At 35.0% G+C, this 17,504-nt stretch overlaps 1 protein-coding gene across 1 annotated transcript; it reads right to left on the bottom strand.

The window, feature by feature from the left end:
* Positions 1 to 2,334: 2,334 nt before the first annotated feature.
* Positions 2,335 to 13,293, bottom strand: LOC18429050 (cytochrome P450 734A1). The gene is made up of 5 exons (XM_006838343.4): positions 12,987 to 13,293; positions 11,518 to 11,741; positions 5,483 to 5,721; positions 3,523 to 3,883; positions 2,335 to 2,842 (listed from the first exon to the last, which is right to left on the bottom strand). Exons 1-5 carry the CDS (start codon positions 13,264 to 13,266, stop codon positions 2,420 to 2,422), a joined length of 1,527 nt encoding a protein of 508 aa, XP_006838406.1. The 5' UTR covers positions 13,267 to 13,293; the 3' UTR covers positions 2,335 to 2,419.
* Between the last annotated feature and the right edge of the window lie 4,211 nt (positions 13,294 to 17,504).

Genomic DNA, 17,504 nt, shown 5'->3' with positions numbered 1-17,504 from the left:
GACTACAAGACCCGTGTTAAATATACGACTAATTGCAATTAAAAATAAATACTAATAGTTCTAGATAACTATTAAAACTACTAACTCAGTTTATCATAATCAAAAGACACCTAAGAGATATCTACCCATATATATACATATATCATTATGTATTCATAATGATGTATATCAATATAGATATGCATACTCTAATAGCTATCAGCATAACTACGCTAACGTGATACCAATAAGTGGGCTTTAATTTGTGGAGAGGTCTTGATGATCCAAGCTAGAACTCACCTCTTTTCATCCAACGGTAACACGCTTATTTCCAAGAAAGAAACTCTATGAGAAAGTTGTTTCGAACCAGACTACCACTTTGCCATGTTTGTTTCGTGGGAAAAATATGGAGGCGGCTAGATGCGCATCACGGGTCCTCCTTTTTCTGGGTGAAGAATCTTCGCATTGTGCATACTACTTTTGTGACAAGACAGCTTCATATATATTGCATTTTTGGGCACGAGCTTTTTCCTCACTGACAACTTTCTGACGAAACAAACGCCCCCAAAGGAATTCCTATTAAAACTTTCAAAAAATTGACACTTTCTAAAAGTTGGGGCATCTAGCCCTTCACTCTCATTGCGCTTTGATGGACTTGTCTACCCAAAGTCGGGGCATCTAGCCCTTCACTCTCATTGCCCTTTGATGGACTTGTCTACCCAAAGTGCACATTGTTATGTACGACTAGTACATCGTAGTCATTTATTTGTTTGCGCTTATTATTGCTTGCTTATCACACTCTTTTCACGTGCACTTGTGTTGCTTTACACACTTACACTTTTGCACCCTCGAGCGCGAATGGAAAATCTCTTTCAAATATAGCTTTTCAGAAAACCTGCATTTAGCCTTAAGGCTTCCTAGAGTAGGCACTTAGTTCTTAGAGGAAGGGCAATTAGGATCGTGGGCTCTCAACGGGAGTGCACGCTTTGTATATACCCCGGCCTCTAAGAACACCCCACAATACTTTTACCTAGAAGAATGGCAGTTGAGATCGTGGGCCCTCAATAGGAGTGTACCCTCAGCATTTACTCGGCCTCTAAGGATATCCTACAATACTTTGGATCCATAATCATTTATAAAAGCTGTTAGGACCAAAGGTCGGCGTACCATGCTACCCTACCTCATTTGTTAAAAAGGCTTACCCCCTAGGTAGGAAACCATGACTTTGCCTAACCCGGTAGCGATTTAGAAGCACCCATGTCTTTTTGTGATGTTTTGATTAGCTTAGTGAGATGTACTTTGACCCAAATATGAGGGTGTGGGATTCGGACACCGAGTCCACCGCCACTTCACGTCGAAAGTCAAGTGTGTCGAATGGCAGTCCAGTGGGATTGCATGTCGCCATCCCCTGAGACTATGGAACTGAGGCTTAGCCGGCAACCATGGTTAGGTCACTTAGTCATCCGTTTGGTGACCAACTAAGTTAATGACCCGATGCAATGGGTCATCAGGTTTGTATTGCCCGAAGCACCGTGAATAGCAAGGGGTCAGGTCGGGTGCGATTCTCCAGGAAGCTAGGATATTGAAGCCTCTCGAAAGTCAGCCGATTGCTTCTTGGGGGTATGTATCCACTGAAAGGTACTTCTGTTCCATTCACATCTAGTACCAGAATATATCTGGGAGAGCACATTAATTGCTATCATCTTTAAGTGAGGTGCGTCTCCACCATGACACTCCCATCGTTCAGTTGAGAGAGGTAAAGTGCATAGTAAGAGAGGAGCGAAATATTCCATTAGGAAAATGCTGAAAAGAAGATGTAACTGCATATTAAATTCTCTAAATCTATCTTACTTCGAGAAGCCTGTTTATGGTTTCCTAATTGCAGAAGAAAAGGGAGACAAGGGCTTAGAAACAAGAATTTGTGGGGAGAAATGATTGGTGGAGAGGATAGGAGGTGAGTTACATGGTGAGAGCAGGTAGAGCATTTTTTTTTTTTTTGTGAATCTTTGACAAGCTATAATCTAGCCATCCATTTATATCGGAAGGTCTTAAATAGGTTCTCTACTTGTGTTTTGCCTTGTATCATACTCCCACTCCCTTAGGGCCCGTTGGGCTTCCTAGAAAACATTTTCTTGAAAATGCATTCTTTTACCTTGTATCGTACTCTCGTTTCCTCGGGCCTGTCTCACTCATTAAAATATTTTTTATTGTTATATGAAGTCTTTTGTCCAAAAATTTTCTCTCTCACTCAGAATATTCTTTTGCCAGATGTGCAGTAGCTTCTTTCTTAACATGATAAACACCAATAAGTGTAAATACACAAAGAAAACAAAATTAATATGACAGCATTCAAAATGAGAAAAGACCAAATTATCAAGTAATACATTTCAAAAATTCATATGGGTTTTCATCCATCTCTAAGTTGGTATCATAAAGAACACTACCTTTTAAGTGCATGGAGAATGATGGGAACACCGTGTTGGGGATACAAAGTTATGAACACAACAGGTGAGTGGATATAATTTTGAGACAAGTGAAAGGAGAAATTTTGTAAGATCATGGCCATTAAAATCTTTGATTCAAGCAAAGCAAGCTTTTGGCCCACACAAGCTCTAGGTCCCTTCCCAAATGGAAAGAAAGAGCCCAAGGCCTTCTCAGAACCCTCTGAAAATCTATTTGGATCAAACTTTTCAGCATCATCACCCCATATAGTTTCACTGTGATTCATTGGGAGTAAAGGGACAAAGATTTGAGTGTCTTTTGGAATACAAATACTTCCTAATTTGCAGTCTTTGACAGCTTTCCTAACAATGGCCACCGCAGGAGGATACAGTCTCAATGACTCATTCAATATCATGCCAACCTACAAAAGGATGAACATTAAAAAAACTGTGGCCAGAACAATAAACTATAGAATAAATCTGATGCACTTGTTAATCTTGAAAAGCAAAGTATCTCCATCTATGTTTATGACCTGGACTAGCTAAATTCATGTGCCTATGAGAAATAACACGTTGTTGTCAAAAGGAAAAAGAGCTGCAAGGCTGAGTTTAACATGCAATCTTTCATCACTTTTCTAGCTCTAAAAATACTGTGATCTTCTTATGAAGTACAATTGTAGTAATTTAAATATTATAAGGAGCTCTCTCTTTTCTTGTTCTATTTTTTTTTCCGGAACTTTTACACTTCAAATCCTAATAGGAAGTCACAAAACATTAATCAACAAACTAACAAATAAGATAAAATAAAGTATGGATGCTGTTTGAGAGACATTGGAACTCCAGCTTCTCCCGTTTATGATTTAGCTCAAACAACAGTTACAACCATTTTTTAACAATTTACTCCATTCAAGGTGTTTTAAAATCACTAAGCAGAATCATAATCTAAGACTTGGCTTAAGTTACTGGTGCACAAAACTGAAAAGCTTCAACAAAATTCCTAATATGAGATTTGGGGGTAATGGTAGTGTTCCCAAGATAACACTATCGATGGACAAGAACAAAGAAAAGAAAGAACGGCAATAAAATTTCTGAATCCACTTACAGTTGTGAGTTTGTTGACATCAGACCATGAAGGGATCCTCTCAGTCCCTAAAACCTTAAGCACCTCAGCTCGAGCACGGTCTTGCCACTCTTGGTGAATGCCCAAGAGCATGAAGGTCCATGCTAATAGCACTGCTGTACTTTCATGGCCTGCAAAAAAGAAAGTCTTGCATTCATCAATAATCTCCTCAGTGGAGAGACCACCACTGCCAGCTTCTTTTCGGTCGGCCTCCAGCATGGATCCCAAAAGGTCGTTATCTCTCTTTGCCATTTTCTTCCGCCCCTCCACCAACTCTGTCATGCATTTCCTGATCTCCCTGTTTAACTTCATGCTGCGCCACCTCCTCTTTAAAAATAAATACCTGCATCATGTTAGAAACTTCAGCACTAAAGATATCAATTTTTCAGGGGAACAATTACAAACAAATATTTCAGACTTAACTTCCATGAATGTTTACTATATGATCTCGAAACGCATTAAACAACATGGACCTTTTTTCCCCAAATTATGACTTAGCTACTAAATTAAATTCCTGTTCCATGAATGCCCTGCTTGAATATCATGAGATATTACCAGGTAAGGTTGGGCACAATTAGTGTTAAGCCGTCAGGGATGAGAAGTATCTCATTTATGAATTCTCTCATAAATACTATGTTTCGACCCGAACTCTCATGTCTGAAATCATGAGTTACATACTCGCTTCCACTAACAGTGTAATAATGGGGTACAACTTGATTTCCAAATTGAATTGCAATTTGGATTAAATTGCCATTTCAAGCAGTACGATTTGGCCAAATGGGTGTTAGATTTTCGAATTTGAATTGATTTCCAATTACAATTGGCCATCAAAAGTGGATTTTTTTTAAAAAAAAAAAGAAAAAAAAAAAAAGAAAAAAAAAAACACTACTTGGATTGTTTGTTTTTTAAAATCCGATCTCCTCAAACCCCAAGCATTACCAGTGCCACTGCCCCCTCCACCGCCACCACGACCACCTAGTATCGACTACTCAATCACCAGCTCCAACATAACAACTACCACCACTGCCGCATCATCTCCACTGTCTAGCCTCTACCACTTCCCCACCAGTCGATGATCACTACTTCAGGTACCTCTTTGTTTCCATCATCACCACTTGCTTCCCCACTAGAACCCCACCACTCTTGACCCGTCACAACCAGCATTAGAGTACCACTACCACTACCACTAATAACCCCATTCCCCCACCACCAGCAGTACCACTCCCAACCACTCCTCCACAAATTATGACTGCTACCACCACCATCACGCCGTCACCACAACCAGTACCTTCACTACTACATCACACTACAACAAATTGCAATTCAGATTAAAACAATCAATCACTCTTATGCAGTTAAATGGAAATTGATCCAACTGTCATTTGGTTACTTAAAATACTTAAAATTATTAAAATTTAAGACGACAACCACCTTGAAATCAAACGCAGCCTAAACCATTCGTATAAATGGAACAAATAACTCTAGTACTTGGTAACGGACCTACATATCATTGATGTCAACCTACGATGTAACCAAATGGCTTTCCAATATTTCATCAGTAATTTCCTTTTTTAAGTAGTTTAGCAGTTGTAATCTTTTTTTTTTTTTTTTTAGTAGATTTTATCCTTTTTAGAATGTGGTTTTCGAATGCGTTAGTGCGAATGGAAACATAAACCGGTAGCTAAAGCTCAGGTAGTTCAGTAGTTGGAATCCATTCGTAACTATGCATGCGTATTTAACTGGAATGGACATTAATGAAAGAGTGTCTCTTAACTAAAAAATTATGGATCTGTATTTAACATATCTTTAGATTAATACAAGATTTTCTCTTAATTAAGATTTTAACAAATGGTGAATCAATATTTGGAAATATCTACCAAAACAATTAAAAAATAAAATGGCAATTAAAGAATAAACAGGGTTTACTTGTAACTAAAATTACCTGTAGCCAGGGACAAAAGAATAATCGGCGATAGCTAAGGCAATCTGTTCATCAAGAAGTTCAATGATTCGCTTCGCCTGTCCGGGGTCACTACCGAATGATGTGGTGCCGATTATATCTGCAGCAAAAATCTTGAATTCCTTAAATACATCCAACTCAAACTCATCCCAAGTGCTTTCCTTTTGTGCCCAGCGTTGGATCACGTTCCTGGCACTCTCATTGATACGTGAAACCATCTCCTGCAAAAAAAAAAAAAAAAAATTAAAAAGAAAAAAAAAGAAAAGAAAAAAGACAATTTGCTCACTGTTCAAATAAACACGTACCAATTATTAAGAGTGAGATTTTTAAAATTCAAAAAAAAGAAAAGAGATTATCTATAAGGAAAAAGTTTATGTAAGTGCCACGCACTAAACGATCAAATTAGGACACACTTCAAAAATTTCACTAAGGTTGTTTGATGCCCAGATATCCTCAAATTGATCATCTCGACATCAAGTTGTATGGACATGAAAAAAAAATGGATTTCAAGTTTTGAAAAAAGTGCATCTTGTAATGCATTTTTGGATCGTCAGTTTTCAAGATTTTCAAGTTTTTATAGATCTGCTGGATCTACAGTATTTCTAAAGCTTTAAATTTTATAACTAGATATGACAATATATTTTGAGGTTGTTACAAATATTTTCAGTACTGAAACCGCATGTTTTTGACACTATTGAAGTTGCACTTTACTTTGATTGTTTATAACCATGAGTTGATACAAACCACATCCTGTATATAATCTACTCCAAATCCTTAAAAAAGGTTTGACATTTTTTTGGGTGTTGGACCCAACACCATCCGTCCTTTGTCAAGTTTGATGGTTGGGCTTGTATGATGGGTAATGGAAAAAGTTTATATACATATAATTCAAGTAAGGTACACCTCAACAATCCATTAAAAAATGGAGTAAACTACCAATTTGATTATCTCGACTTTGAGATGTATGGATATGAACAAAATGTAAAATTTTAAATCTTAGAAATAGTGTATCTTATAACCTATTGTTTAGCTTTAAATTTCATAATTAAATGTGAAAACCGATTTTGAAACCATCACAATGGTTTTTGACACAAAAACTGCATCATTAGATACAATTTAGAGGTGTGCTTTACTTTGATTATTTAAGGCTAAAGTCTTGTATAAATCGTTACTTTTGTAATATTAATTGTGGGTTGAATGTGTATAAGGTGTCCACTTTAAACAATCAAAATAAGATGCACCTATGGATCTCGCTAAAAGAAGTAGTTTTGGTGTTATCATGACTTAAAAATCTATTTTCACTGCTAATTATGAATTTTAAATGTCTAAAAATAGTGTAGAATCAACAAATCTAGAAACACGTAATTTTTTTGAAAATGGACGGCCTAGATAATAATATGCTACCGGATGTACTATTTTACGACTTGAAATCATTTTCTTCTTTTATATTCATACATATCGAGGTCGAATTGATCAATTCTAGAATTTTTGACATCAAAATGACCTTTTCGAGTGGATTTTTAAGGTGCACCTTACTTCTACAATACAATGTGTTAGGGTTGGCAATGGGTCGGGTGCAAGACCTAAATTCACCAGACCGGGACCCAATTGGAACCGACAAAAAAATTAAAATTTTATGTATTTAACTATATTTCATATATTTTTTTTTTTATAAAAGTTTACATCATTTGAAATCAAAAGCGATGACAGAACAACACCCGTTCTCGCGAGGGAGTCAGCTACAAAGTTAACCTCCTGTAAACATCGTGGAATGAGATTCTCAAAGATTAAGCCGAATCAAGAATTGGGAACTCTAAGCTCCTTGTTGCACCATTTAATCACATTTAGTGAATCACCTTCCACATAACAAAAGACCCCCAAATTATATGATTTGAACCCATGTTGGAAAATCTGGGTGATCTAACCAGTAGCCGCCTGGTTAGTCGGTATCGGCCTCTGACCAGTTCCGATTTTGGGCAGTTTTGGTTATCGACCAGTATTTAAAAAAAAATTCAAAAATACATATATAAAATCCCAAAATTAAGGAATTTTATTTGTAATAGATTTTTTTAAGGGAAAGTTTATATAGAGTCGAGGCTCTAAACAATCAAATTTGAGCCTACCTAGAAAATTTCACTAGAAGAGGTTGTTTTGATGCTCAAATATCTTCAACTTGATCATCTCAATATCAAGATGCATGGACATAAAAAAAATGGATTTCAAGTTTTGGAAATAGTGTATTTTGTAATGAATTTTTGGACTGTCAATTTTAAAAATTTTCAAGTTTTCATAGATATCTTGATCTACATTATTTTTTAAGCTTTAAATTTTATAAATAAAGATGAAAATATATTTTAAAGCTATCAAAAAGATTTCCAGAGTTGAAACCACATTTCTCGGCACTATTTCAAGGTAGGCTCTAATTTAATTGTTTAGAGCCTAGGCTCTATACAAACCGTACCCTTTTATTAATATTCTTTACATTATGGTAAAGATTAGAAATTGTTTTGATCTTTAATACTCATTTTTATATTTTCTCATCTTTTTTGAAAATTTTTAAAAATACCCCTAGGCATCTTTCAAATCCAATTTTTTCATTAATTTTCAATTTTATTTGAATATGTTTTGTTTTAATCATTATTTATATGGTTTTCATATTTTAATAGATTTTCTTTTGTATCTTTTTTATTTTTTCCAACAATTTTTTGACCGCCCGGGGATTTGCCTGGTTAGAACTGTTGGATTGGCTAGTTTATCAGTTAGGCCGGTTAAACCGCTTCTAGCCCCATGTTTGGTTAACCGTTCCAGTTTGATTTTACGAATATTAATTTTAACAGCTTTAAACATTGAAGAGCTGCAAATTCAACATGATTAGCAGTAGCCGTGCCAATAGGGCTAGCATACGAGAAAATATCTTTCCCATTCCAATCTCTAACAACACCCCCTATACTAGGATTACCAAAAGAACCCCCATCGAAATTAAGCTTAAAACAACCATGCAATGGAAGAATCCATTTGCCTACCGGTCGATTCTTTACCGATTCTTTACCACTCATAATCGATAGTGATTGAAAAGGTTAAGCAATACATCCACTTCTGAAATACCCCAACCCTACTTAGTGACAGCTAACCAGCTCCAAAGGGAGTGATTAATATTATTAAGAACTCGATCAAAAGATAAGACATCTCCACTAAAAGTTCTTCTATTGCGCTCCTTCCACACCTCTTACAATATTGCCCCTCACTAATTTCTAGATTATATAACCAACTTTTGGTAAGGTAGGAAGCGCCATTTGGGTTACCACACCAAGCACACCCTCAGAAATAGCCATTCTCACTCCAAATTGCATAAAGAACCAACTCCAAATGTTAGAGACAAATGAACAATGCATCGAAAGATTTGCCCATGACTCAACATCCTCTTTACACATTAAACATATGTTTGAAAATATTTTGTTCCTCTTTAATTAAATTATCAATAGTAAAAATCTTATCCTACACAACTAACCAGACTTGGACCCGGACCCAAATAGTGTTCCGGTCCAATATTTGAACCTGAACCCCTACCCACCGGGTTCAATTTTTGAACCCATACCTGGATCTGGATCGGGTCTACACCTTGGGTCCCGGGTTGGGTCCAGGTCCATTGCAATCCGTCTTAGTCTTTACACAGACGTTTGTGAGCTTCTCCTCTAAACTCTGAGTTAAGGGTCTTGTTAGGCTTGTCTTTGTTATCGTATTATTCTTTTTCCCTACTCAATATATATTTATGGATGAGGTTTGTATGAATCGCCGTCTTTATACTATAGAAATAAGGTACACCTTTAAATTTTATCTCGAGATATGATGCTTGAAAAACTATTTTTATCCCTAATAATATAATTTTAAAAATAATACAAATTGAGCATATCTATAAACACTTAAAAATCTTGAAAATAGACAATCAAGATAATTTATTATAAGATGTACCTTATAAGAACTTGAAATACTTTTTTCTTCTTGTCCATACATCTCGCAGTTTGAGATGACCAAATTATATGCTTTTCCAACATCAGAACACTCTCTTCTAGAGGACTTTTTAGGTGCATCTTACTTCAATTGTATAACGTTGACACCTTATATAAAGTTTTTCCTTTATTTGTTGCATATTCTTCCTTTTAATACAAAAAAGTGGCTGTATAAGTTCTCGTAGGAGCCCACTATGTACTTACTACAGTGGGTAAAAAGAGCTTCTTGTGAGAATATTTTCTATATTTTAGATCCAGTCAAGAATCACTACATGATTATTTTCAGTAAAAAAAAAGGGATTTTGAGGACTTCAACACTTAGATTTCACCCCCAAGGAAAGCCTCTATTCAATTTTGGGAGTCCATGTTTTTCAAGCACCTGTAATTTGGATTTACTTCTTAAGCAAAGGCGGCTTTTTGTCATTAGTAAGATGGATGATAGACATTTCTAGGAAAATAAAATGGCACTTCATTAGTTTTTATAGTGCAACTAATACTGGGTGATTTCGTAACTCAGGTGGGTGATAGGACATTTTATGTGGATTATGTCATTTCTCAAAACATTTAACAACCAGTATTTCTACTTCACCTTTAACTACCGGTATTTTAGGATCTGTATTTTATATTTTAAGCTTATATCCTCTTTTTTCAAGATTTTTTTTATTTTTTATTCCAAAATAACGTTTGTTTTGGAATATTATGTTTTGATCCGGGGTCCTTCGTTTTTTATTATGAGATCCTTTTGGAACTTTAATATGTACTTTTTCAAGAGCAAAAAAGTTCGGAACTTGAAATTCCAAACCTTAAAAAAGAAATTTGTAGCTGGTTCCAAACTTCAAGTTCTAACTAGTCTTCTTTTAGTGGCATCCCTTCCCTGATATGCACCCTTTACTAAACCTTGCCTAGATGTTAAAAAGAAACTTTAAAATGTGGGAAATGAAAAGCAAGAGTACTTTTAGAGCAACGAATTCATACGCAAGTTGTAAATCGTGCTCCCATGGGAGCACCTTATACATTTAATTTCTCTCTTAAAAGACCTACCAGAAGGACTCCTTATATATCAAATATAGAAGGGAAAAGTTCATGTAAGTATAGAAGGGAAAAGTTTATATAAGGTATCAACCTTAAACTTTATAAGTAAGGTGCACCTAAATACTCATTGGAATATGCTGTTTTGTCTCTAGAATTGATCCTCTCCACTTGGATATATATGAGCATGAAAGAAAATATGAATTTCAACAATTAAAAATAGTACATCTTGTAACATGTTATCTAGACCGTCCATTATCAAGATTTTCAAGTGTTCATAGATTTGTTAGGTCTGCACCATTTTTTGGAACTTTCAATTTAATAGTAAGGGTGAAAAATACATTTTAAGGCCATCATAAGAGCGTGGCACCTAAAATGCATCTTATAATGAAAATTTGAGGTGCACCTTACCGTAATTGTTAAATGTTCACACCTTATCTAATATTAAATCTACTTTAGAATCACCAAATGAGCGTTTATATCTAATATTAAATCTACTTTAGAATCACCAAATGAGCGTTTATATCTAATATTAAATATACTTTAGAATCACCAAATGAGCGTTTATATCTAATATTGAATCTACTTTAGAATCACCAACTGAGCGTTTAAAAAAAGAAGAAAAAAAAAAGATAAAATTTGAGTTTTTGAGATTAATACGCCTATCAAAAAATTAGAGTCTTTTTATTTATTATTAGGGAGTCATTTTTATGAAACACTTGTATATCTATTTCTCCTCACTTTCTTTTCTTTTTTCCTTTTTGTTTTTTTTGAAAGGGCGGGGGGGGGGGGGGGGGGGGTGGTGGGGTGGTGGAGGGGTGAGCGTGGTGTTGTTGGGGTGCCAAGATGAAGAGGTTACTTCCGAAATTTGGTCCCCTGATGGTCGTAGAAAAAGTTTTGAGGAAGGAAATCCATATTATGTGCTCGTGCAGGAACACACAAACTTTTAGCTAACCATATCACTTAGAGCTAAATCCATACCTTGAGATTGTCGACTCCAAATGCAGGGATAACTATTCTTCTATGTCTCTCCCAATCCGAGCCGTTCAACATCAAGATTCCTCTTCCTAACGCCTCCCTAATCCAAGGGTTGAGATTGGTGGTCTCTATCACACCATTCTTGTTCATCAAAACCTCCTTGACCGCTATTGGATCATCTGTGCACCACACCGGTTTGCTCCCAAGCCAGCATAGAAAGCTACTCCCTATATACACCACCAAAATTTATAATACGTAAAGTTTGCTCAAAATATAATTAGCGATAAAAATATATTTTAAAGCTATCATAAATATTTTCAATGTTAAAACCACAATTCCCGATACCAAAGGTAAGCTCTATTGTGATTGTTTAGAGCCTCGGCTCTATGCAAACTGCATCCTTCCTTAAGGGAAAAGTTTATATAGAGCCAAGGTTCTAAACAATCAAATCAAAGCCGACCTCAAAAAATTCATTAGAAGAGGTCGTGTTGATATCCAAATGTCTTCAAATCGATCATCTCGACATCAAAATGCGTGGACATGAGAAAAAAATAGATTTCAAGTTTTGAAAATAGTGATCTTCTAAACAATCTAATCAGAGCCTACATCAAAAAATTCACAAGAAGAGGTTGTGTTGATGTTCAAATATCTTCAAATTGATCATCTCGACTTCAAGATGCATGGGCATGAGAAAAAAATTGGATTTCAAGTTTTGAAAATAGTGATCCTATAATGTATTTTTGGACCGTCAATTTTCAAGATTTTCATAAATCTGCTTGATCTACATTATTTTTGAAGCTTTAAATTTTATAATTAGGAATGAAAATATATTTTAAAGCTATCACAAATATTTTCAATATTAAAACCACAATTCTCGACACCATTTAAAGGTGGGCTCTACTTTGATTGTTTAGGGCCTCGGCTCTATGTAAACCGCACCCTTCTGTTAATTCACATGGGAAAATATACTACAGTTTGGACTGGCAATGGGCTGGGTGGCCCGGCCCGGCCCGGCCTAAAAAAAGTGGGGCCTGGGTTACAAATTGCAGCCCGAGGGCAAGGCTGAGGCCAATGCTGGTAGGGCCCTCTTTTTTTTCTTTTTTTTTTTTGTAATTTTGTTACTTCCTCTATAGTTTTAGGCTTTATTCAGTTCTGGCCATGCCAGGATTGGGCCTGGGCCGGCCTTATGGGGATTAGATCTAGGCCAAAGCCAGGGGCCGGGCTGGCTACGGCAGGCCGGCCCCCACCCTTAGCTATAGCCTAAGTCACTAGGAAGTAGGAAGACTCATAGTTACGAGTGTCATAATATCTAGGGTTAAATTAAAAGTTAATTTTCTTTTTTTACATTCATTGCCGGGATTAGCAGAGGACATTTGCAATTTTTGTGTCAAACAAATCCCCCTAAATAAGTATATTTGCAGTGGTTAATAAGTGACATTTAGCAATGCTACATCTCAAATTCGAACGCTTACCATATAGTTTTGACCAGAGATGATAGAAAGGAAGAGCAACAGGCATAATGTTGTTGTCTAGAGGCAACGCCACGGATCGCGCTTCATTCATGAGCCTGGCGATCTCGACGCCATTGCCGATGCCAAGAATCTTGTAAGGAGGGCCTTCGAAACCTTGAGCCCTAAAATACTCTGTAATCCTCTTTGGCTCCAACCAAACAGACTTTATCAGATGCCCCATCATGATGCAAAGGACCCCTGCAAATACGCACGCCCATGCCCATTCCAATTCCAATTCCATCTCTCACACTCAAAACACTTGAAGGATGCTCATCACATATGTGGTCCTCTTTTATATATCATTTGTTCTTCTCTTTCCTCCTTATTGACTTATGATACCATGCTATCTATTAACTAAGATAAATAAATAGAGATTAATTGGATTGTACGTTTTGCTGGTTTCCTTAGGGCTGGGAATCTATCCTTTCATTGTGTTTGTGGTCCTTGCTCGAAGCAGCCAGGTATTTAATATAATTAGTAGTATTCAAAGGAAAACAAGTTTATATAAGTGACGACGCTCTAAACAATCAAATTAGGCTGCACCTCAAAAATTTCTCGAGAAGAGGTTGTTTTGATGTTCAAATATATTCAAATTGATCATCTCGACCTAAAAATACATGAACATATGAAAAAAAAAATAGATTTCAAATTATGGAAATAACATATTTTGTAATGCATTTTTTTACCATCAATTTTCAAGTTTTTTAAGTTTTTATAAATACGCTTGATCTATATTATTTTTTAAGCTTTAAATTTTATAATTAGTGATGAAATAAAACTATCACAATTTTTTTTAATAAAACCACGATCCTCATTTCTATTTGAAGAGCCTTACTTTGATTGTTTAGAGCCCTCGGCTCTATGCAAATCGCACCCTCGCTGTATGACATGACTCTTGATTGAGACGGAATTAAATTGTTGTGGGAAACATCACACCCTTGGAAACTGTGTGCTAAGGACAGTAGACTAGTCTACGACCTAACACTTGGGAGAATCACACCCTTGGAAATTGTGTATTAAGGATACTGGACTTGTCTACGAACCCCACTAATGCCACTCAGCGCACTACATTGTGTCCTCGACCTCAATTTATGTATATTTAATTTTAAAATAATAAACTCGATGTCATGACATCCCATCCTTCATTCCCACTATACCCACCGTTAATAATAATAATACACAATAATAATAATATTAAGAGAAATGATTTTACAGTACTTTCACGCATCCATTTATATAAGACACTAAACGATCACCATTAAATTTGATACGGATTTATAAAAAAATCAAGTCTCACACCCATGTGATAATTTTTTTAAATATTCGTATCAACTTTAATAGTGATCTTTTGAAGTCCTACAGATATCGAGAGGGGGGAAGATTCTATAAGATCATTACTCTAATATTAATACTAATACTACGTTGTTCTTAATGCATAGTTGTGGGGCGAGTTTGGATGTACCCAAAATATTACTAATACTAATACTACGTTGTTCTTAATGCATAGTTATGGTTAAGTTTGGATGTACCCAAAATTGCAATATTTTCCGATGACAATAAAAAAAGGATTGAGATGGGCACCGGTATCTTTTGGATAACTCCATCAGAATTTATTTCTCAACAAAATAGATTATGACGCTAAGCCAAATGTGCCTAAAAAAATTTTCGCTCGCAATTTTTTTTCACTTCCCTCTCTACGTTTTTCCCCAAAGTTTTGCTTCCCTCTTGCCCTTCCGCCAAACCTTCCCGCTCTGAGCACATATATTTCCTTCTCTCATCTTCAACTACAGATCCCATCAAATTTTTCTCTCTCAAGAAAAAATGAAAGTTTCCATCTTTCTCTCTAGAAAATCTCATCTTCAACTACAAATCCCATCGAATGTTTCTCTCTCTAAAAAGTGAACCTTTCCATCTTTCTCTCTCTAAAAAGCTCTTAATTTCACATAACTCTCCCTAGCATTTCGATGGGTTGCTGGATAACGATTCTAATCGAGCCTTTTGCTAGAGATATCTAAGAACCATGATTCTCTATCTAAATTTAATGGAGTGGTTTTCTGAGTTTGCAGAGCTCTATCTAAATTAAATGGAGTGGTTTTCATGCAGAGGGAGATGTTTTACAACCTCAAAATATTTGAGGAGCAAACCTCTTTTATCGAAACATCAAAACATTTGCACAGGAAACCTCTTTTCCCTGCTCTCCCTCTAATAATAATATTTAACTTCTCCCTGCTCCTGCTTTCTGGTTTCTTCACATTCTCTCTGTCTGCTACATTTATAGGAATAAACTGCAGATCTTTTATATCTCCTACATTTATAGGAATAAATTGCAGATCTAGAGAGAGGAATCAATATAATTAAATGAGAAGAATCAATATAATTAAATTCTAGAATGGTGTAAATTGGGTTTAGGATTTCTTATCGATTTCTTGCAACGCATCCAAACATATATATCTAGCAAATAAAATTTTTTTCTCATATTTTAAGAGACATCCAAGCAGTCTACCAACATAATAAATAAAATGATAAAGTTCCTCAAATAATAAATAAAACGATAATGTTTCTCAATTGAGGAGAAAAAAATTGTATTTTTTTTCAATATGAATATATTTTTCTTTGATATCCAAATTGGGCCTAACTTATTTCAAAGTCCTATAATTCTGCCTCTGTACAGAACCAGGACTCACGAACGAGACTCGGTCCATGGCCAAGATGAGTAACTCGAGCCGAGTCAAAGTTACAAGGCCCGAGTCGAGCTTGGACCATTCAAACCAAAAACGTTTTACAAAATATAAAAAATTTAAAATAGGAAAAATATGTTTGAAGTAAAATTAAACAAAATACATTTAAATGAGGTTAAAAAAAGTAATGAAAATTGGATTTCGAAAAAATCAAGATGGGGGTACTTTAGAAATAATATAAAAAAAAATATAAAAATAAATACTCATGGCTAAAGCACTTTCCAATGAAAAAAAATTTAAAAAAATATTACAAATAAGTTTCTTATTTTTTAATTTTTATATATTTTTTATTTTCTTTTAAGTTCCCCAGGTCGGACCACTCAACTCGGGGATACTCAAACTTGCCATTGCGGCGAGTGAGTTACTCGAACAAATCCAAGTTGGCTTGCCCCACCCGAGTTTTTCCACACTGAATTGAGGTGTCTCTGAAAGGTATATATAGCCCATAGTTAACAAGTTGGCATTTAAAACGCGACTTTTTAAAAAATACGGAGTTTTTTAAAAAAAATTTAAAACTGCGAATTTTTGAAAAGATCGGCAAAAATACGCGTTTCTTTCACATAAACATTTAAAATGTTCCTTATTGATCTTTATGAAAAAATCGGTCCAAAAAAACTTTGCTTTTTTTATCTGTATTTTTTTTCTTTTAAAGGATGAAAACTTTTTTTCCTATTTTATGTAATTGTCATTTCCATGCTTTCTAAAAAGTACATTATTTCCAAAAAAAAAAAAAAAAACTTCTCTAAAAAATATATTTTTATCCCCAAGTATATTGTTAGGGTTTATTATCTTAGGGTTTATGCTCAAATTCATTGAATCAAATTAGAATAAAATACCATAAAAACCATAGAATAAAAAATCCCCAAATTTTGACTTGGCAAAATTCCACCAAAAAATCCATCCAAATTAGGGCTCAAAGACCCAATTATCACAATTTGTACAACATCTTTAAACCCTAAAACTTAAGCTTAAAAAAAAAAAAAAAAAAAAAAAACCAGATTAAAGCTCAATCCCCAAGCCAAATTCATAACTGGAAATCTTGGATTAGTAAATCCCTAAAACAAAAGCTTAAAAAAAAAAAAACCCAGATTAGAGCTCAATCCCCAAACCTAATTCATGATTGGAAATCTTGGATTAGGGTTTATGTTTATGTCCACCGTGTTCTTCATCTTCTATGATATTTTATGTCCATCTTGTGTCTCTGTGCCTATATATGCTCTCTCTCTCTCTCTCTCTACGTTTCTTTATGGAAGATTTTGTTTTCTTGTTGGTCTATTGCGTTTGTTGCTCGTCAAACAAAAACGGTGTACATCTTCTCATTGCTTAACTATAGTTATAAAGGGACGGTCACCATACGGAGAGAGAAATGAATATACCAAACTCAATTCTACTTATCTCACATTGTCCTTTTTTTTTTTGCGTTATGTACTAAGTATGTGTGATGTTTGTTAAAGCATTTAATAAGAAAATTCATATCGTATATTTATCAACAGCTTATTATTTTATTTCAACTTAATTTTATTTTAATTTGTACTTAATTTTATTTTAAACATGTCTGTTTTTTTCACTCCGATTTTTTGAGCCTAGTCCAATATATTTGTGATATTTTTACAAAAAGAATTTTTGCCGATCCGTATTTTTTATCCTATTTTTTCATCTGACTTTTTAAAATAAAAACGATTTATTTCTGATTTTATGGTAAGCCGATAGATTGATCTTCCCCGACTTGCTAATTATGACA

This window comes from Amborella trichopoda, chromosome 4, assembly GCF_054954075.1.
Source record: "Amborella trichopoda isolate Santa Cruz 75 chromosome 4, AtrichopodaSantaCruz75HAP2 v2.0, whole genome shotgun sequence".
Classification (NCBI taxonomy): domain Eukaryota; kingdom Viridiplantae; phylum Streptophyta; class Magnoliopsida; order Amborellales; family Amborellaceae; genus Amborella; species Amborella trichopoda.
The sequence above is the reverse complement of the archived record's forward strand: the minus strand, read 5'-3'. Positions and strand labels throughout refer to the sequence as shown.

Coding starts and splice junctions, on each gene's coding strand:
- LOC18429050 (XM_006838343.4), bottom strand. CDS start 13,266: ATGGAATTGGAATTGGAATGGGCATGGGCGTGCGTATTTGCAGGGGTC. Junction 11,742..12,986: donor TCTCTGGTCAAAACTATATG/GTAAGCGTTCGA, acceptor TGGTGTATATAG/GGAGTAGCTTTCTATGCTGG. Junction 5,722..11,517: donor TTGGAGTCGACAATCTCAAG/GTATGGATTTAG, acceptor TTTTTTTTGCAG/GAGATGGTTTCACGTATCAA.